The following is a 22,520-nucleotide window of genomic DNA, read 5'->3' on the forward strand; positions in this document are numbered from 1 at the left end:
GTGGAGGGAGTAAATTTACCCCGGAAGAGGGGGTCGTCGCTGTCGCTCTCCGCTTCTAGTTCTCCATCGATCAGGAACCGAAGATCCTCTTCCCCGTCAGTGAGGGGCATGTTACCATCCGACCAGACGAGATCTTCGGAGCGGCCTTCGGGCACGAAGTCGAAATCGAATTCTTGCTCATCCCAGTGCTCGGGAGCGCGCCGGTTGGATGCTTCCGTCTGATTGACCTCCGACTCTCCCTCGCTTGCGGGAGAAGATTGGGAAGACGAGGGAGAAGACATGTTGGCCGAGGAGGGCTTTTGGGAGTGCTAGTACGAGGAAGATGAAGGAGGGAACTACAGGAAGTGGCCAAATAAGGGGAGGGAACGACGATTTAATGCCTCAGCAGTTCCCAAGGACGTGGTGCCAGAGCCGTCAAGTCGTGCAGAGAAGGCGAGGAGGCAAGACGTCGTCATGAAGAAGAACTGCGACGGTTCTGCCACAACATGACCCCTCGAGGAAAAAACAGATGGTTTTGATATTATCATTATCAAAACCAGGGGGGCATGTGTTACCACCCGATTCTGGCCAAATCAGGAGGTGGGCCGTAAGTGAAGATGGACTTGAAGGACGTACACGTAGAACATCTTCGAAGCGGCCTCGCGCTAAGAGTTTGGGCTTGATTTCCCGTGTATCTGTAACATATTAGATCGTGTTGTAATCTAGATTAAGAAGATAGAGTCCGGCCCGTGCACGGTTAGGTGCACGCCTCAATTAGAAAGTCCCTTAGACTATAAATATGTATCTAGGGTTATCGGAAAAGGAGGACAATCATCGTTCAACCAAAACAAACCAATCTCGGCGCATCGCCACCCCTTTCCTACGAGGGTTCCTACCGGTAAGCATCATGCTGCCTAGATCGCATCTCGCGATCTAGGCAGCGTAAGCTTAGTATTGTTCATGCGTTGCTCGTACTGAAGCCTTTTTGATGGCGAGCAACGTAGTTATCTTTAGATGTGTTAGGGTTAGCATTGTTCTTCACGTAATATGCTATCGTAGTGCAACCCTTGCATATCTAGCTGCCCTTACGTCTATCCAGACGTAAGGGCAGCATCTTGCTTGGTCATGCTTAGTAGATCCGATCCGTTACGGTTGCTCCCTGCATCTGCAGGGATTAGTTTAATATCTGCATAGTTAGGCCTTATGCTGGGGTCGGAGGATCCGGTGGTGCGTTAGATGTTGTTTACCGTCCTCGCGAGGGATGTTCGGGGATCAACGTTATGTTGGTTTTTAGGCCTCTCGTAGGGGTAGTTTGCACCGTCTCTCGTAGGCTGCTAGGCCCGATCGCACGTAGGACGTTCCGATTATGCGGTGAAAACCCTAAACCGTCGTGGATCGTTTTAGCTTTGTCCCGATCAAGCGGGATCCCCATGCCATTGCTAATCCATCAAGGACCATGTGGCGATCGGCTCTTTGAGCCGATCCACGAGGAAACCTGAGAGCCGATAAGGCTCGTATTTAATGTGCACGTGTCTACCATGCAGGAACAATCGAAGCACTAACACCTTCCTGACCAGGTCTAGGTCAGGTGGCACGCCCAGGCAACCGCCAGGACGCGCGCCAGAATATTTGCGGGACGAAGCGAGGTGCCAGGGATCCACTAAGCGGCCCTAGGAGCCTCCCGGCTCTTCGTGTTACTTAGCCAAAGCCCGTCGGGGGGTTTTGGAGGGTAACAAAAGCAGAGACTGCATGATCACAACTCTACTTACGCTATTAGGAGGACGATTAGGCTCATCGTCCTAGGCTAGGGGATTTGTCATTTCCCCTTAAAATTTGGTCATGCTATTTCTTCCCGCACATTTCTCCCGCTAACTCTTTCCTGCCACCATTTGTTGTGCATGGAAAAACCAGTACATGGAGGAGCGTGGAAAAGATGATGTTACACGTGCGAAAGCGGCGTTACAGTGAGAGCTTAAAAGCACCAAAGAAGCAACGACGTTGGCTTGATGAGCGGGGAAAGCAAATCGAGGAAGATAGACTCCGCTTGTATCAAGAGGAACGAGTGCGCAAGGAGCTCCGTGAGGCGAAATGCAGAAACGAGAGAAAGGGCTTACGAGGCGAAGGGAGATGAAGAACATGATGACAAGACTGGAATATGGCTATGCTGGAGTCATGACCACTAGATTTCTGTTCTAGTAGCAATGTATTTTAATTGCAGTTGTTGTATAGCAATGTATCGTAATTTTAATTTTAGTTGTAGTGTAGAGATGTACTTATTTTCAGTTCTTGTGTAATATAGCCCGCTAACCCCGCGTAAGCAATGTACAATAAACTGTAACTAGCGAGGGATTAAGGTTTCCACTTAAAACATGCGAAACCCCTTCGTCCAAAGGGCGTGCTTCACCTGACCACTACCACCATGCAACTCAATCTACTACCCAACACTAAGTACCACCACAACACCACCATTTTTTCAAAAGGGCACCGCAAAAACGCCCGCATGAGCTATCCCATAAATAGATTGGTGTTTACCTGGTCTAGCAGGTTAATTTGATGGATAAATGGCACAAATCGGCGTAAAATCACACTAGGAATGATTTAGCTCGAATTTACAAAGAAAAAAATGAGAGAATGTTGAGAGCGGGAAAAAGGGAGCTTATGCGTGATTTAATCTCCATCTCGAACTTATCGTCCTGGCCCGATTACAAGCTTCAACTTGCGGGATCTGATCAGCGGTCGGAACCGTGCTGAAACTGTAAACCTATCGGATTTTCATGGTTTGGGTATAATTTACGAGATCTGCTAGAGATGCTCTAAGAAGGTGGCCATCAAACAAAAACGCAAAAGCTGGGGGTTGTAGTTGGAAAAACTAGATCCAACCTGGACTCGACTGGAGTGAACTGGACTGCAAGCTAGTTCAGTTCACCACTGTAGTGTAGAGTATTCACACTAGTCCGTCCTCTCTTCTCCACCCCGGCAGCGGCTGGTACTGTTCACCCCCCGATCCGGCCACCTCGCCGCCGCAAATCAGGCCCCGCCGCCGCCGCATTCCTCCGGCGGCACCAAAAAGCTCGGCTGGGCCACTCGTTTTCACCCATTCATTCCGCTCGCAGCTCCTTTCTTCCTGTCGCGCGCCTTGTTTGACCACTGCCGACCAACCACCCCCATGCCATTCAAATCTCCAGCCGCCGCGGCGGCCGCCGCCGCCGCAGCCGACCAGTAGCTCGGCCGGCAGCCACGCACAAAAGCAGCAGCTTCACGGCGAGCAGGCACCCTAACCCTAGCCTCCGCCGTCCCGCGCCATGGTGTCGCGGGGGCTCTTCGGCTGGTCGCCGCCGCACGTGCAGCCGCTCACGCCCGTCTCCGAGACCTCCGAGCCGCCCGAGTCGCCGTCCCCCTACGCCGCCGACTTCGGCTCCGGCGACGGCGCCGCGCCGCCGGGCCCCGACGACGACCCCGGCCTCGACGACGCGGACGACGACGGCCCCGAGCCGCCGCCCGCCGCCGTGCCCTTCAAGCGCCTCTTCGCCTGCGCCGACCGCCTCGACTGGGCGCTCATGGCCGCGGGCGCCGTGGCGGCCGCGGCCCACGGGGTCGCGCTCGTCGTCTACCTCCACCTCTTCGGCAAGGCCATCAACACGCTCCACGGGCGCCACAGCCACCAGCTCTTCGACAGCATCAAGCAGGTTCGGCCCTCCTCCGTCGTTTCTCACGCAGCAGATCTCATTCGAGGCTGTGCTGTTCGAGTCCTGGTGTTTTTGTGCTAATATAGTTAGTAATAATAGCTGCCATGATATTTTAGGCAAGTCTTAGTTTTGTACTCCTGCATGCTACTTAGCTTTATGAGTTTATTGCCATCATGCTTATTCGGTTATTCCATTGGGTGGGTTGCTCCTTAGGAAGGGAATTATGGCATTTTGCGCAGAGGGGATACCGACAACAGAATTTAGTTTAGGATGACAGTTTAAGTAGGGTTTACTATTTGAAGCCTGGGTGCTAGCTGCTCAGTAGCGGCCAAGTGCACATGTGCAGCGTAAAAGGGGCACCCAAAATTAGATACTTGTTGCTTTCGCTTACAATTCCATGGTTGGCACCCCAAGTTCGGGATGATTGTCGTGTCAGGCATACCCTTGTTTTTTCTGGTAATACATTTTTATGATTGTCAATCTGACTATGCAGTGTAATCGATCTTATTGCATTATCATGCTGAGCTCATGCCATCTCACATTTGGAATCCCAACTTGCTGTCACGATTGTCTACTTACGTTTACTGGGTAAAATTTAGTTTTTCACTTCCGTTTCTATGCGAAGTTGAATGCGAACTGTTCTTTCACTCATCCACATGGGTGAAGAAAACTGCTTGCACATGGTGAGTCTTCACAAGTTCATCCATGAAAGTCATTTGCACGAGCTTTCGGATATTGGCCTACTGAAATATCACACTTTATAACTTTCTTGCGCTTTTCTGCAGATGTTAGCGCTCAGATATTGATTTTGTAATTTATCACGTTAAAGGAAATACTATTACATATTCGGTGTTATTTTTCCTGAAGGATGTCTGCATAGCATTCACATGTCTTGCTGTTTACATATACTAGCTTTTATCTCTACCGGATTATTTGTCTGTGTTTGACAAATTCCCTTTTTTTTTTGTTGGCTCTGCAGCATGCTTTATACTTCCTCTATATAGCTATTGGTGTTTTCTTTGCTGGATGGATAGGTAAGATGAGGCTGTAGCAGCTTATAGAAATAACTAAACAGTACCCTTGTGTTACATATTTGACCAACTCTGCTATAATTACAGAGGTTTCATGCTGGATTTTGACTGGGGAAAGGCAGACAGCAGTGATAAGATCAAAGTATGTCCAAGTTTTGCTAAACCAAGACATGAGTTTCTTTGATACCTATGGAAACAATGGTGATATTGTCAGTCAAGTGCTGAGTGATGTCTTACTCATTCAGTCTGCTCTAAGTGAGAAGGTGAGTTTTTATTGCTCAACCTTCTCAATTATTGATAATGAATTGCGTGCTTAATTATATATCTGCTATGTAGTCTATTGAACCATCCTATTGTTTATCTTGCTGTTATATGGTCTCTTGAATGTTGTGATGAACCTTTTTAAACTTTGGATAATGAATCACATGCTTAATATCTTTCGTCCATATGGTCCACTGAATCATTATGTATTATGTTATGTGGTCTATGGATCATTTTGTATTTTATCTTGCTGTTGTGTGGTCCATTGAATTGTTTTGTATTGTGTTTTTTTAGGTTGGAAACTACATCCACAACATGGCTACCTTTTTTGGTGGTCTTGTTATTGGTTTGGTGAACTGTTGGCAAATAGCTCTTTTGACATTAGCTACTGGACCCTTCATTGTTGCTGCAGGAGGAATATCAAATATATTTCTCCATAGGCTGGCAGAAAATATTCAGGATGCGTATGGTGAGGCAGCAAGCATTGCAGAACAGGTATATTGAACTTGCTTGTGAACCAATAAGAAAAATAGAACATGTTATGTTGGCATGGGGCACTTTAGTTGCAAAATAAAGCATGCTTGTACATGAAGTCGTATATACACCTGAGCAGTGCTTATTGTGCAGGCAATATTATACATTAGAACTTTGTACTCCTTTACAAACGAGACGCTGGCAAAATATTCTTATGCTACTTCGCTTCAAGCAACTCTGCGCTATGGGATTCTGATAAGCCTGGTGCAAGGTCTTGGTCTCGGATTTACATATGGGCTTGCCATCTGTTCTTGTGCCTTGCAACTTTGGGTTGGGAGATTCCTTATATCTCATGGAAGAGCCAATGGTGGTGAAATTGTGGTTGCCCTATTTGCTATTATTCTGAGTGGACTGTAAGCATGCTAATTTTAGGAGACTTCCTTACATCTCTACTTGTACATTGACAATCATCTTACACAATGCTCTTAAATATTTGCAGTGGACTTAATCAAGCTGCAACAAACTTCTATTCCTTTGAGCAAGGACGTATAGCTGCATACAGACTCTATGAAATGATAAGTCGTTCAACTTCTACTGTAAACCAGGATGGGCGTACCTTATCTTCAGTACAAGGCAACATTGAGTTCCGTAATGTCTACTTCAGTTATCTCTCCCGCCCAGAAATCCCCATCTTAAGTGGGTTCTACCTTACTGTACCTGCCAGAAAGACTGTTGCTCTAGTTGGTAGAAATGGTTCAGGAAAAAGCAGCATAATACCTCTCATGGAGCGATTCTATGACCCAACCTTAGGTATTATAGTTGCAAGCTATTTTTTTCTTTCTATTATCTTGTCACCTCAAGTACACTTTTGGTTTATTCGCGGTTATATGTTGCAGGTGAAGTACTTTTGGATGGGGAGAATATAAAGAACTTGAAGCTAGAGTGGTTAAGAAGCCAAATAGGACTTGTGACTCAGGAACCAGCACTGTTGAGCTTGAGCATTCGGGAAAATATTGCATATGGAAGATCTGCTACAACCGACCAGATTGAAGAGGCAGCCAAAACAGCTCATGCACATACTTTCATCAGTTCACTAGAAAAAGGATATGAAACACAGGTACCATACATGCTTTATCTTAGAAGTTACTGTAACTGCATTTTGTTTAATATTTTTACACTTCTGTCATTCCTGTTCAATTCAAATTAAATATATAATAGGTTGGCCGTGCTGGGCTTTCTCTGACGGAGGAACAGAAGATAAAGCTCTCCATTGCTCGTGCTGTGCTCTCAAATCCATCAATTCTTTTGCTGGATGAGGTTACTGGAGCTCTTGATTTTGAGGCAGAGAAAGCTGTTCAGGAAGCACTTGACGTTTTGATGCTTGGGAGGTCTACTATCATCATAGCTAGACGTCTCAGCCTTATCAGGAATGCTGATTATATAGCGGTGATGGAGGAAGGACAACTTGTTGAGATGGGGACACATGAAGAACTGTTAAATCTTGATGGTCTTTATGCTGAACTTCTTAAGTGTGAAGAAGCAGCAAAACTTCCGAAGAGGTCAGTGCGTCATCTTTTACATAACTAGCAATTCTCTTAGTTCCCTGGAAATAGAACTTGTATGTTGCTGCTGAACTTTCCTGATTCTTTTTGGTGAACAATTGTTGTTTTGTTTTGATTAGAGTTCCTATGATGATGCAGAAATATGTTTGAAAATAAATCTGATTATGTGCATATCTTTACTGTTTTAATTGTGGAATCCATGCTTTATTCTTGTCACTTGTCAGTATTTTGTTTCATATCATGCTAGAATGATATTTCATCACTTGAGCCGCTTTATTTGCTTGTAACATCTATCTTTGAGTCCCTGTTTTCCTAGTAAGAACAAATATAGTAATTCATTGCTACAAGTGCTATTTTGTTTTCATATGACAAGGTAATCTGGATGGATGACCTTGAGGTGTAATTTTTTCATTCTTGGTCTTACTCATCTGTACACTTGATTTTGTACAAATATTTTTTCCATGCACACCTGCATGGTGAAACATCTAAGTTGTTAGTTATGTACATATATATTTTGATTAAGCTGTTTGTGTTAAGCATTATGTGCAACTGGCCTCTTAGATTGCGGAGAAATGTTAGTTACTTAGTTTTGAATGCTTATTTCATAAATCACAGATGTTTGGGCTTCTTAAGTTATTGTTGTGACGTAATTACAGTTCTTGTATATACCTTACCAAGTTCTGAATTATTTATTTACTGTTTAGCTGAAAAGATGTAATTCTGTTTCTTATATATATCTACTCTAAGCTGTTCTGTTTATTTTACTCAACTAGCATAAAATGTTTGTTCTTCATGTCTGCAGCAACTGGCATAATATCACTTTTATAGATTTATTTGTAGATCCACGAATTTTGTTTGCTTGTTCGATGTGTTTATTTGTTTTGTCGGTTGACTAAAGCACTTGTACTAAAGCACTTGTTTTCTCCGAAACTGTTTCAGGACACCCATGAGAAACTACAAAGAGCCCAGCACGTTCCAAATTGAAAGGGATTCATCAGCAAGTCATAGTTTCCAGGAGTCATCTTCTCCTATCATGTCAAAATCACCGTCACTTCAGAAAACACATGGTTTTCTTGCATTCAGAAATTCTGATGCTAACCGTTCGCGTGAGTCGCCAAACATTCAAAGTCCACCTTCAGAGCAAATGGCTGAAATCAGACTACCTATGGTTGCTTCTGAGAGAGCTCCATCAATCAAAAGGCAGGATAGTTTTGAACTAAAATTACCTGACCTTCCCAAAATCGATGTCCCCCTACACAGACAGTCTTCAAATACTTCAGATCCAGAATCGCCAATATCACCATTATTGATTTCTGATCCAAAAAATGAGCGTTCCCACTCGAAAACATTTAGCCGAACTCTTGATATGTTCGATAATTTTCATGCTGATGTATCAAAGAAGCATCAAACAAAAACTCCATCATTTTGGAAGCTTGCAGAACTTAGCCTTACAGAGTATTTTTATGCTCTGTTGGGGAGTGCTGGTGCTGCTTGCTTTGGTTCGTTTAATCCTCTTCTTGCTTATACGATATCTTTAATAGTGGTGGCGTACTACAGAATAGGTGTCCGCGATGTGCATGATGAAGTGAACAAGTACTGCTTATTCATTGTTGGCATGGGTATAATTACTGTGCTGGCCAACTTTTTGCAACACTTCTACTTTGGTATAATGGGAGAGAAAATGACTGAGCGTGTAAGAAGGATGATGTTCTCAGGTACATTCTATACTATGGAGAGCTCCATTCTTGTGTCCATTATGTGTGCAAAACCTCCATTTTTGTAGCATATTCTTGATCTAATATCATACAGTTACATGAAGCACATCTCAAATTCATTAAATAATGCTACAGTTTTCTAACATGATAGCTTAGTGTTAGAATAAAAATCTTCCATTGTACTGCCAACGATTGATTAGTGTCCACCCCTTTACTGCATTCCAGCAATTCTGCGCAATGAAGTCGGATGGTTTGGTGTCCATCATGTGTGCAAAACCTCCATTTTTGTAGCATATTCTTGATCTAAGATCATACAGTTACATGAAGCACATCTCAAATGCATTACATAATGCTACAATTTTCTAACATAATAGCTTAGTGTTAATATAAAAATCTGCCATTGTACTGCCAACGATTGATTAGTGTCCACCCCTTTACTGCATTCCAGCAATTCTCCGCAATGAAGTCGGATGGTTTGATGATGAGGAAAATAGTGCGGACATTTTATCAATGCGACTTGCAAATGATGCAACATTTGTCCGTGCTGCTTTCAGTAACAGGCTTTCTATATTCATCCAAGATACATCAGCTATTTTTGTGGCACTTCTTCTTGGTATGCTGCTAGAATGGCGTGTTGCTCTAGTTGCACTGGCAACTTTGCCTATTCTTGTGATTTCTGCAGTTGCACAGGTTAGCTCTCACCACATTTCATCGTTCTGATTCCTTAAGATTGTGAGATTATTTGTTTGAAGCTCCATCCTGGATGTATGGATATGACTTATACTCTTTTATACTAAATGCCATGTTGTTATGTTACATTGTTAACAATGATTCACTTAGGTATTTCTTGGTAAGGTTCAAACAGTGTCCAACTGGCAACCGCCTATCAATATGTGATAGTGGCCTGATGGTCTCTCTGTGTCTCTAGCAGTGTTCCGAGTAAAGCAACCTTCTATTATATCTCCAATCATACCTGGCTTGGTAAAACAACAACATGCAAAACATAACCAAAATTTTAGAACAAGATGCAACTCTGTTGAATCATGAGTGCATTTCTTGGTGTTATAGGCTTCATGGTTTTGTGCTACCTGTAAAATTTTCGAACAAGACGCAACTCTGTTGAATGGTGAGTGCACTTTTTGGTGTTATAGGCTTCATGTTTTTGTGCTACCTGTACAACTTCAGCTCTGTCGAATCATCTAGTTACTAGCAGATGTCCCCCTCATCTTTCATTTGGCAATTGCTATAGTATCAAAACAAAGTTTTGATGGAATGCAAATAGTTTTTTACACGATATAATCAAAATCAGACTCAGATTTGCACAATATATCATTATGGAGTTTGGTATTCTATGAACCACATTTTCTGGAACAATGTAAAATCTTTCACATAGGTGAACCTGAAGGTGCTATACTAGTCCACCTATACTCCTATGTTTCCATCCATATAACCATTTACTAAAGTTACTTCCCATCAGTATACCTTCTAGTTCCATTGCCATCAAGGGTTTAATCCACAGTGTGTTACTTCATTTAGCTGTCGTTCGAGATCGGGCCTTGAGAAAGTTTTCACTGTGCTCTTATTGAACTGTACAATGCAGCTGCCGAGCTGATGCTTGGATTCTTCATTTTTTTCAGAAAATGTGGCTTTCTGGTTTTTCTAGAGGGATTCAGGAGATGCACAGGAAAGCTTCTTTAGTTCTTGAAGATGCAGTCAGGAATATCTATACCGTGGTGGCATTCTGCGCTGGTAACAAAATAATGGAGCTTTACAGATTGCAGCTTGGAAGTATCCTTACAAAAAGCTTCGTTCATGGGATGGGCATCGGTTTTGCCTTTGGCTTCTCTCAGTTCCTTCTCTTTGCCTGCAACGCGCTTCTGTTGTGGTATACAGCCGTTGCTGTTCAGGACGGACATCTTACCCTGGTAACAGCACTCAAAGAGTACATAGTCTTCTCTTTCGCGACGTTTGCACTGGTGGAGCCATTCGGCCTTGCGCCGTATATTCTCAAGCGTCGGAAATCCCTGACTTCAGTGTTTGAAATCATTGATCGTGTCCCCAAGATTGATCCAGATGATGCCAGTGGCCTCAAACCCCCCAATGTGTACGGTAGCATTGAGTTCAGGAGTGTTGATTTCTGCTACCCTACTCGCCCTGAGATGATGGTTTTGAGTAATTTCAGCCTTAAAGTCAACGGAGGACAAACTATTGCCGTGGTAGGTGTATCTGGGTCAGGAAAGAGCACGATAATTTCTCTGATCGAGAGATTCTACGATCCCACTGCTGGTCAAGTTCTGCTGGATGGGCGTGATCTGAAGTTGTTCAATGTGAGATGGCTGCGGAGCCATATGGGGCTGGTTCCTCAGGACCCTGTTATATTCTCCACAACCATAAGAGAGAACATTATATATGCACGGCACAATGCAACAGAGTCGGAGATGAAAGAGGCTGCCAGGATTGCAAACGCTCACCATTTCATAAGCAGCCTGCCTCATGGCTACGACACGCATGTGGGGATGCGTGGCGTGGACCTGACCCCCGGGCAGAAACAGCGGATCGCCATCGCGCGTGTGGTGCTGAAGAACGCGCCCATCGTGCTGCTCGACGAGGCCAGCTCCGCCATCGAGTCCGAGTCGAGCAGGGTGGTGCAGGAGGCCCTTGACACGCTGATCATGGGGAACAAGACGACGATCCTCATCGCGCATAGGGCAGCCATGATGAAGCACGTGGACAACATTGTGGTGTTGAACGGCGGCAAGATCGTCGAGCAAGGGACGCACGACTCACTGGTGCAGATGAATGGTCTGTATATCAAGCTGATGCAGCCTCACTTCACTAAAGGATTCCGCCAACGTAGACTGATATAGACGGAGCGGTAGATTCTGTACATTGTTCCATGGAATTTAAGCTAATCGAGTTCTGCTTCACTAACTGGTCGCGGGCGACACGGAAGGCAGCTGACTGTTACAGCAAGAGATGACAGATCGATTTGTGAAACATAATAGGAGTAGGATTGTTGCAGGCTATTGACTGGATGCATGGCATTGATTGTTCTAAATTGTTCTGGGGTTTTGATGGAGCTGGAACACCATGGCGTGAACTTGAGTAATGAATTACAGCACATCAGAACGCCGCCAATACTTTGTGATTTATGCATTCAAATGAATTGAGCTTGCAGTTTCTTTTCAACTTCAAGATACGCGGCTGCCTATTCATTCCTTTTTTTTGCAATAGCTGATTATTAGATTGGCTTTTCTACTTACTTTGGTGTAGCTTGGAGCTGGAGTTAATTTTTTTTGGCTGTTTAGGAGGATGGGTGTGAAGCGTAGTTCGGTAGCCTGAGGTATAACTATAGAAGTAGTGGGGGGCTATTTTTATCTGTAAGGCACTGCTTAATTTATGTTGTGCTAGCCTAGCGTAGGACTATTTTGTTCATCATGTTCATATACACTCAAACTCTTAATTTTTTAGAGTGTGTTTTGCACCATTTTACCAAGGTTTCTTCTAAATTGTTGGAATATTAGATGTACCATTCAGAGGACCTTTTGTTTTGTTTGTTATGAATTTGCTATGGGCTCTAATTAATATACTGTCCAATTTATTTGTCTGAACCAAGCATGTCTGCAAACTGATCCAATTTACTGTCATCATTGTGTCACTGATATGTATCTGAACTCGGAAGGAGGGCTAAGTAGTGGGCTCGAACAGGCAGAGGTGACTCGGCCTGTGTTGGATTTCGGCCCGACCCTGGGTCGACCCTGAAGCTAGCGGCAGGCAGGGTATATAGGGCGAGAAGATCGAGTCCACCGCAGCCATGCGCCCCTGCCTGCCCCACATATATACGTCGTCGAGATCGCAATGTTGGAGATGGAGAGGACGGAGGAGACGGCGAGGGGCCGTATGCCCGACGAGGATGTCAAGTGCTACCTCATGAAGACGCCGGTGAACTTTGATCTGCCTTCCGCCGTCGTGGTCGCTGACATTGCTGAAGACGACGAGGAGGAAGATGACGAGGATGAGGAGGACGAGGAGGAAGAGGAGGAGAAGTCCCCTTTGGCGGAGTTGCTGCGGCCGTACCGGGAACGGCTAGCGGCCTGCATCCGCATGAAACATGAAGCCTTCTACATGGAGTGGATGTACCAAAGATTAAATGGACCGCTAAACATTGGTTTCAGACGTGTGCTATCTGGTAATAAATGGACGGCGTGGCTACACTTATGTCAAAGATTAATGATGGTCAATTTAAATAATGAACCGGACTGTTATGTGGAAACTAACAACTAATGGGTTGTTTACAGTTAAATTTATGTATGAGGATCTTATGAATGATCATACAACATACTTGCGGAAATATCTTTGGAAAATGAAAGTCCCCCTAAAAATTAAAATTTTTATGTGGTTCCTGAGTAATAAGGTGCTATTGACAAAAGATAATTTAGCAAAGAGACAATGGACTGGGTGTACTAAATGTGTTTTTTGCGGAGAACAAGAGACGGTAGAACACTTATTCCTAACATGCCCATTTGCTAAACTAATATGGCGAACTGTTAATTTTACTCATAATCTCCCTCCACCAACCAATATTACAAATATGTTTGGAAATTGGTTAAAAGGAGTTGACAAACAATCCAAGGTTTTAATACGCATTGGTGTATCAGCCTTATGTTGGTCAATATGGAGATGCCGCAATGATATAATCTTTAACAACAAGAAAAATTTCAATTTTTTACAGGTTATCTTCTCCATGGTGCATTGGATCCAACTCTGGGCTCTCCTCTCACCACCGGAGCAACGGGATGTCATGGCTTCGGATGCACACGGCTCCGGACGGTCGCTTAGGATATCTTGTGCCGGAATTGGCTAGCAGCATATTAGTCGACTAGAGGATGCATAGTCGGCTCCTGCTGTTTTCCTTTTTTCGCTGGTTGATTTTTGTATCGACTTTAGGCGATTCTTGAGATGTAATAAGTACTGAACAACGATTACTGGTTTCTTAATAAAAGGCTGTGTGCATCATCACGATGCAGAAGCCGAGTTTTTTCCCTTTTCAAAAAAAAAAATAGAGTGGATGTACCGGCAGGCCCGGATCCGCGCCGAGCTGTGCGCCAGGGGCTACGTCGAGAACGTCGCCATGGCGGAGGGGTTCAGCACGGAGCTGTGGTCGGATCGATACAATGACATGATGAGGTCGTCAGGCCTCGTATGATCACTGCAATCATTATAGATCCTAGTACAGTACTACATAATTTGATGTTAGCTTGGCATCCCTATACATCCACGCCGTCAGGCCTAGCGAAGTCACCGTGTTGATTTCACAGCTCCCTGCTATGCTACGTCACGCAGTTTGTCTTCTTCTTCTGTTCGGCTGATCTAAGGTCAAAGACATGGATTTTGTGCTACTGATGACAATGACAATCGTGGTGTGGTACAACACAGAAGATGCATGGGGGTGGCCGCTAAACTTGCAAGCATATCTTGATTATTTGTTTTTTTTTGTGGGGATTTGTTCTCGCTAGGCACGATACACGTACTGCGGTAGAAGTACCTATTAGCTTGTACTAGGACAAGTGCTCGTGCGTTGCACTGGGAGTGACAATTTCAACTACAATTTTGTTTAGTGCCGGTGTTGGTGAATGTGGCCGGAACCAAGCTCACACCCAACGATTTCTTTCGTGCCGGTGTTTGAGAATTTGGCCGGAACCAAGCTCACACGGAATAACCAAATCGGGGCTCGAGCCTGGAGGGCAGCGGGTGGCTGCTCGCTATTTCCTCCCGCGGCCGAAGGGCGGTAGGCACCGCAGCTCGAGCCTAGAAAAGGAGCCTGGAAATCACTCGGGGAGGGGAGAAACAGAAAGTTGTTGATGAATTTTTTTGACAGAAATCTTAACTCCTTCATTGTTAGGTATAGATTACTATCAACTATGTAAAATGCATGTGCATTGTAGCGGTAAAGAATTTTTTTTATCTCATCACAAAAAAACATGCCAACGATATTTCAGGCCATGCATTTGACCTCTCAAGGGACTCATATTTTTGCAATTTGCACTTCAGAATGAGAATTGACACTACAGGAATGGCGACATACGCCGAGGGCCGTGGCATACGCCGACGGCCAAATGTCGGGGCCGTCGGCGTATGGCCCGGCACGGCCAGCCAGCGAGTCTCACCCTCGGCGTATCATTGCCGTCGGTGTAGCAAAGTCTACGCCGAGGGCCGCCCTCGGCATATGTTTGGCCCTAGGCATAGACAGGGCTACGCCGACGGCCACCCTCGGCGTAGACTTTTTTCAAATTTGTCTAATTTTGTAAAAATCATAACTAATTCATATGATGTCAGAAAAATGCGTATAAGGTATCAAAATGTTCAGAAAAACATCCTCTATGTGTTTATGTCAAAATCATGCATATTTGAATCATGTATATCATGTTAATATAGTAAAAATTCAAACACTTTCTTATATGTCCTCGGGTTCCCGTTTTGACCAGATGGCAATTTAAACAAAGTCAGAAAATCCCGCGGAGCCGCATGACATCATTTTATGTGTCCTAGTAACCACTCCAAAAGACGGAATTAGAATACGGCAGTTATTTTGGAAAACCCTTCACAAACAGGGCTATCAAGTCCGGAGTTCTATGACTTTTAGGGGAAATGAGTAGGAAACGGTCCGTGACACCGCATAGTTTGTCGGAACGAGGCCATATTTGGCACGTGCGTGGTACCTGGGATGGGAAGCAAGGCCCCGGAAGCGGATTTCCAATCCGACCCATGGCCGATGGTTTTTTTTATTTTTGGGGTGCCAAAACGGGTTTTTTTGTGAAGCGGCTACATGGGGCGTATTTTTGTATTTTGCGAGACCTTCGCGTAGTAGTAGGACACCGACTCCGCACCACATATGACATGCCATATGTGCGCGCTAGCTATCTGGGAATCCCTGTGGCTTCCTGCGGTGTCCCGCCGAATCCGCTGGAAACTGACCGGATTTGAACTAGGGGTACACTTTCCGTCGCACAATAAATTCCAGGAAAAATGTTTCTAGGTCAACGACACATCCATTTATGTGCTAAATTTTTTCCATTTAGCGCGATGGTGGACGGGTGCACCAGCGCACCAGGTATGGCCATACCGCATCTCCGTGGAGCCGTTTTGGCCGGATGGTAATTTAAACTAAGTTAGAAAATCCCTTGGAGCCACATGGCATCATTTTATGTGTCCTAGTAACCACTCCAAAAATAAGAATTAGGATACAACAATTATTTTGGAAAACCCTTCACAAACAGAGCTATCACGTCCGGAGTTCTATGTCTTTTAGGGCACATGAGTAGGAAACGGCCTGTGACACCGCATAGTTTGTCGGACCGAGGCCATATTTGGCACATGTGTGGTACCTAGGATGGGAAGCAAGGCCCCGGGAGCGGATTTCCAATCCGACCCATGGGAGATGGTTTTTTCATTTTCGAGGTGCCAAAACGGGTTTTTTTTTTCTGAAGCAGCTACATGGGCGCATTTTAGTATTTCACGAGACCTCCGTGTAGTGGTAGGACACCGCCTTCACACCACATATCACATGCCATATGTGCGTGCCAGCTATCTGGGAATCCAAGCGGCTTCCTGCGGTGTCCCGCCAAATGCGCTGGAAACTGACCGGATTTTAACTAGGGGTACACTTTTCTTCGCTCAATAAATTCCGGGAAAAATGTTTTTATGTCTACAACACATCACTTTATGTGCTAAATTTTTTCCGTTTAGCGCGATGGTGAACGGGTGCACCAGCGCGCCCGGTACGGCCATACCACATCTCCGTGAGGGCCCGTTTTGGCCGGATGGCAATTTAAACTAAGTTAGAAAATCCCTTGGAGCCGCATGGCGTCATTTTATGTGTCCTAGTAACCACTCCAAAAATTAGAATTAGGATACGGCTATTATTTTGGAAAACCCTTCACAAACAGAGCTATCACGTCCGGAGTTCTATGGTTTTTAGGGCAAATGAGTAGGAAACGGCCTGTGACACCGCATAGTTTGTCGGAACGAGGCCATATTTGGCACGTGCGTGGTCCCTGGGAAGGAAGGCATGGCCCCGGGAGCGGATTTCCAATCCGACCCATGGGCGATGGTTTTTTCATTTTCGGGGTGCCAAAACGAGTTTTTTTTGTGAAGCATCTACATGGGGCGTATTTTTGTATTGCGCGAGACCTCCGCGTAGTAGTAGGACACCGCATCCGCACCACATATCACATGCCATATGTGCGTGCTAGCTATCTGGAAATCACTGCGGCTTCCTGCGGTGTCCCGCCGAATCCGCTGGAAACTGACCGGATTTGAACTAGGGGTACACTTTCCGTCGCTCAATAAATTCCGCGAAAAATGTTTTTAGGTCTATAACACATCACTTGATGTGCTCATTTTTTTTCTATTTAGCATGTTGGCGAATGGTGCACCAGCGCGTCCGGTACGGCCATTTCGCATCTCCCGAGGGGGGCGTTTTGGCCAGATGGCAAGCTGGACGTCATATTTGGATTACTCTAATTTTTAGGTTCAAATGATGATATGGATGTTATATTTAGATTCCTCTCATTTTTCTGATCGATTTAGACATATTATTTGTGGAATTTCGATTTTTCAATTTAAAGATATTAATTATTCCATATTAAATAGAAAAACCAAAAAATAAAATCATTTTATTGTTATTTGAATTCAATATTATTATTCATTGTTACTTATATATTCATTGTTGTTTACTTAAGTAATTGTTTGGAATTCAAAAATAAAGAGTTGTGACATCACGGTCCAAGGGTTAATAGGGTTGATAGGCTATTATTATCAGTAAGGTGTCAATTCTTTAAGGGAAGCTCATCCGAATGGAACCAAGAAGTTAAGCGTGCTGAGGTTGGAGTAGTGTGAGGATGGGTGACCGGCCGGGAAGTTTAACCATGATTGTAATTTGACCTAGAATTAAGTGTACTTAGAGTTAAAAGTGGGTGAAAGATAAACAAGTAAAAAAAGAAAAAAAATGGTGAAAAAAAATTAAAATTTGAAAAAATTTAAAACTCTATGCCGACGGCAAAGCCCTCGGGAAGTTTAACCATGATTGTAATTTGACCTAGAATTAAGTGTACTTAGAGTTAAAAGTGGGTGAAAGATAAACAAGTAAAAAAAGAAAAAAAATGGTGAAAAAAAATTAAAATTTGAAAAAATTTAAAACTCTATGCCGACGGCAAAGCCCTCGGCATATAAAAAAAAATATTTTTTTTTTCAAATTTTTTTTTCAAATTTTTTTTGGAAAAAAGAAAATTTAAATTTTTAAAATTTGTATGCCGACGGTTTTGCCGTCGGCGTAGCGTGCTACGCCGAGGGCCGGGCTACGCCGACGGCAATATTGTCTATGCCGAGGGACCTATACACCGACGCCATACGCCGAGGGCTGCCGTCGGTGTAGCCTACGCCGAGGGCCAGACGTGGCTACGCCGAGGGCAGCTGGCCGTCGGCGTATGCGTCCATTCCTGTAGTGTGAGACGAGCGACCTTTTTTCCATCACGCACTTTTCTTGTCTGCCACCGGTCCATTGTTATCGTCCCCCTTTTTCGAGAATGGCCGGAGGGTCAGACTCAGTAATCCACTATACGCTTCCGTCGTGGCCGCCACCCAACATATACAGAGCAATTTCCGACTCAGCCGGGCAGGCAACTGATCAATTCTTTCCTTTCATTCATTCATGCACGCAGGCACATCCCAACAGATACACGGTCCCGTTCGATCAATCCTTGCCCATCATCAGCACACGTCGGCATTTTTATTCGCTCCTTCATTATTAGATTTCCAAGCATCAACATTGCTGCTGCTTTATTCCGGAGGCAGCTTGCTGATAACCCAACTTTGTGAGCGTATATAAATCGGTGAGACTTGGTGCGAGGTACCGAGGTGGTACTATTCAACTGAATCGTGCTGTTTATGGGAGAAGTTGTCCTCTCGTAGGAAAATACCAGGTGTACTCGGTCGTCCGGCAGCGCGGAATCAATTGGGCCGGCCCACGCGTCGTGATCCATCCGGGAAAAGGTAGCAGCCCCACACGTCCGGTGAGGATGGCGACATAGGTTGTTTCATGTGCGGAGAAGAAAACGAAACATACCTGTACCGGAAAGTGGCATCTCTCCGTATTATGCGATTTGGTGGGAGGGCAAAACGGTCCCAAAAAAGCGTTGATGAAATTTTTTGGCAGAAATCTTAGCTCCTTTATTATTATGTATAGACTAGAAGAACCTTGCGCGTTGTTGCGCTGCTTCCGGTTCTTCTTGTTTTTCTTTCTTGCGTGATGTGTGGGCATTTTGCTTCACCGGATTCTTTTCAATATGTGCCCATGATTTGATTAGCTAACAATAGCACGTTGTATTTAGATCTGGTAAGCACACCCTCACAGGTGGCAAGCAAAAAAAAAAAAGAAGACATCAATGGCACAACAAATAAATGGCTACGAAAGCCAAATATATGTGTTGACATGACAAAAGGGCAGAGACGGCAAACAAATAGCAAGCAAACTACTCATGTAGAACGTAGGCGGCCGAGACTAGTTCAGCAACATGTTTTTGTCGTGGGCTGCGGCCGGTGAAGGAGCAGTGGTGGCGGCAGTGTTTTTGTAGGTTTTATTTGAGGTTAGTTTTTATCCTTTTTATTGCATATCGATGGATCCTAGACTTCTGAACGGCTGTGTGCATCTTAGTTATGCAGAGGCTGAGTGTAATGCTTAAAACTTTTTTGAGTAATAAAGCGCCCCTTATCGAAAAAATTTGAGGGTGGCGGCCTAGGAGCAGTGTTGACGGCTGTCCTTCCAAAACCTCACAATGTCACCAAGATTAAGAATAACTTTCCTACCAGCAAGATATGGGTGTCTGACAAGAAGCAACGATTTCCAACAAGGAGAATCCGAAAACCAAGGAAGGGCCGAAGTTATAGTTTAATTTCTAAGGTATCTGGATTTTATAATTTTTTGCCATAAACCTCTCTGTGTTTCAAGTTTCCACCATCACTATACCAGGAGACTTATATTCTGTTTTCTTAAATCTTTAATACCCAACCCTCCTTTTTTTTTTCTTCCTTTGATCTACAAACTTTGGACCACTTTACCATATGATATCTTTTCTTAGCTTTCTTTTTCTGCCAAAAATCCTTTCCTATGTTTATCTTTTTCTATGCCTGATTCCGAACTAGAGTGAACAAATTGTTGGACTCTCTACTCAGAGCCATCCATTCCTTGCCTTACCGTACCTGCATTTTTTTTGTCTTCTTGATAGAGTATCAACGCAAAGGGGAGAGGTTTAGACTATTGCAGACACCGCCTGCACGGAAGCTGAACCATTGACCAGATCCTGGCCTGCAGTTGGTTCCGGATAGACAATTTTAGTTGGTGCCTGCGCACCTCGTTAGGAGATCTCAAGGAGGGAGCACTGCACCTGGCACTGACTAGCGGCCTACAAATTAATTAGTCCATGACACAGCTCGTCTTCTCTGAAGGAGCATGTAAAAAACCATAGACGCGTTGTAGAAGAGATGCCATTTCTCTCGTGCTCGCCTGTCCGGTTAACCAGCCACCGGTCAAGGAAATTACATCGAGTATGACCGTGAAAATATTTGTTAACTTGATAACAAGCTGAGATACTCAACAACCCAAGATTGCAAGATCTATTGGCCACGGTTTATACATCACCGGGTCTTGTTACAATAAATATACGCATGCCCACACATCTAAAGGTACACGATGTCACGCACACATCATCGTCTATGCGCCCGTTTAGAAGCACTTACTTTCTTTTTCCCGAAACATCCCAATGTAGACTTGTACACTAGGTGATTGACAAAACTCTTGGCCTCTTGACCAGCATCTTTCTTAAATTCTTGGTATCTTGCAGTCATAGCCAATTTCCAGAGAGGATACTGATCCTGCACATAGAACACCATGCCGCCTACGAGAGTGACCAGGATCAGAACTGTGTGGGTGATGAAGCTCGTAATCGTTCGCTGAATGATGTCATCCAAAACCATGGCGTGCAGGGCAAGATCCTTGATTGGCTTGGGCGGGCTCAGAGGCATTGTCAATACGAGGCCTAGGGCGATGATGATGGCCGTCGTGGCGTGCAACCTGCTCGTTGACGTCTTGCATCTTGACTCCATGAATAAGCAGGGGAGGGCTAGAGCCGTGAGATACCTAATCACCAGGTAGGCGACGTGGTAATCCTTTCGCAATTCAGCGATGCCAAGGAGCGCAGTTTTCATGTTGGATAGAATAGAAATCTTCTCGATCGCCGGTATGTCCAACATAATTTTCATCACCTTGTAGCTGACACCGACGGTGCTCACGAACATCAACTCACGGTAATTTTTCAGGGCAGATGGAAGCAGCATTGCAACCCACGTGTGCAGGCCCATGGACACCACAAACGACACCGCCACCAGAAAGAATAGTGATAGAACTGATGTCCCGATCATTGTAACGAGGCCAACAAGTGTGTAGAAAATGTGGGAGATACTGAACATATCCAACAGCACGAAGGTGAGGCTGATGACGAACGCGTCCATCATGGATTTGGACAACATATCTGACAGCGCCATCGAGCACATAATATAGATGAGGTACCCAGCAAGGCCAACAAGTGCAGTTTTCATGCTAGAGTCACATGAAGGCTTCTCGAACGGCGTGCCCCACATCATATTCAACAGCATGAAGGTTATGCCGATGATGGTGGTGAGCACCAACTCGGGTCGCTCCATGGGCCACCGAATCCTTATTTTGCAGATCGTGCTAGCGGCTATGGTGAGCACAGAAAATGACAGAGCCGCCATGCACAAAATATAGACGAGGTAACCAGGAAGCTTGCTCGAGACAATGGAAGGCAAGATGGAGAGAGATTCAGAGATAAATGCAGGTTTCTTGACCGGCGCGAGATCGTGCATGCCATTAAGCACTAAAATGACCCCGGCTACTATCATGGGTACCGACCTCTGGTAGTATAACGGGACTGGCAGCAGAGATGGTAGAACAGGGACAATAGTGTCGTCAAATACCAGAATACCAAAAACGAGATACGACAACCCCATAATGCACAAGATATAGACGAGGTAGCCAGCAAAGAGAAGGATGGCCATCATGTTGGAGTGGCTGGAATGCTTCATGAACATATCCATCACCACGACGGTGATACCAAAGGTGATCATGTCCATCCAATCGGGTGTCTTCTTCTCTGGGTGCGGCCATAGTGCTACCTCAAAAATCAAGCTGGCTATCAAGATCACAAGAAACGACAGTCCCGTCATGCAGACTAAGTAGCTAGCGAGGCCAGCAACTGTTGCTATCATTTCAGGGACGCTAGAGGGCAAGGTGGAGGGGAATTCAGGGATGAGAGCAAGCCACTGGACATTCTTTAGCGGCAAGAGGACAGAAATGGTGATCAAGGCCACAAACAACTCGGTCCAGCTGTCCTTCTCCAGCTGGAAGGCAGACTTGGCACCACGGAAAACCAGAAACAGCAGCCCAGTTAAGCACAGGAAATAGACGAGGTAGCCGGAGAAGGAAAATAGCATGGACATCATGATAGAGTGGATGGAATGTTTCATAAAAATATCCATCATAACGACGGTGACGCCAATTTCGATCATGTCTATCCAATCGGGTGACTCCTCCTCGGATTGCGGCAACAGTGCTATCTCGCAAGCACATATGGCTACGATGAGCACCAGAAACGACAGCCCCGTCATGCAGACTATGTAGCTTGCGAGGCCAACAAGCGTGGCTATCATTTCAAAGACGCTGGAAGGCAATGTGGAGGG

General features: G+C 44.9%; 2 protein-coding genes across 2 annotated transcripts; both read left to right on the forward strand.

The window, feature by feature from the left end:
* The first annotated feature begins 3,281 nt into the window (after nt 1-3,281).
* LOC124662202 (ABC transporter B family member 20-like) lies at nt 3,282-4,471 on the forward strand. The gene is made up of 2 exons (XM_047200072.1): nt 3,282-3,665; nt 4,451-4,471. The coding sequence occupies exons 1-2, from the start codon at nt 3,282-3,284 to the stop codon at nt 4,469-4,471; spliced, it is 405 nt and encodes a 134-aa protein (XP_047056028.1).
* Nucleotides 4,472-4,644: 173 nt separating this feature from the next.
* Nucleotides 4,645-12,078, forward strand: LOC124661524 (ABC transporter B family member 20-like). Its single transcript, XM_047199387.1, has 10 exons — nt 4,645-4,699; nt 4,784-4,959; nt 5,252-5,452; nt 5,585-5,844; nt 5,931-6,241; nt 6,328-6,548; nt 6,650-6,990; nt 7,933-8,708; nt 9,157-9,398; nt 10,346-12,078. The coding sequence occupies exons 2-10, from the start codon at nt 4,867-4,869 to the stop codon at nt 11,573-11,575; spliced, it is 3,675 nt and encodes a 1,224-aa protein (XP_047055343.1). The 5' UTR covers nt 4,645-4,699; nt 4,784-4,866; the 3' UTR covers nt 11,576-12,078.
* The last annotated feature ends 10,442 nt before the right edge of the window (nt 12,079-22,520 follow it).

This window comes from Lolium rigidum, chromosome 6 (genome assembly GCF_022539505.1).
Source record: "Lolium rigidum isolate FL_2022 chromosome 6, APGP_CSIRO_Lrig_0.1, whole genome shotgun sequence".
Taxonomy (NCBI): Eukaryota; Viridiplantae; Streptophyta; class Magnoliopsida; order Poales; family Poaceae; genus Lolium; species Lolium rigidum.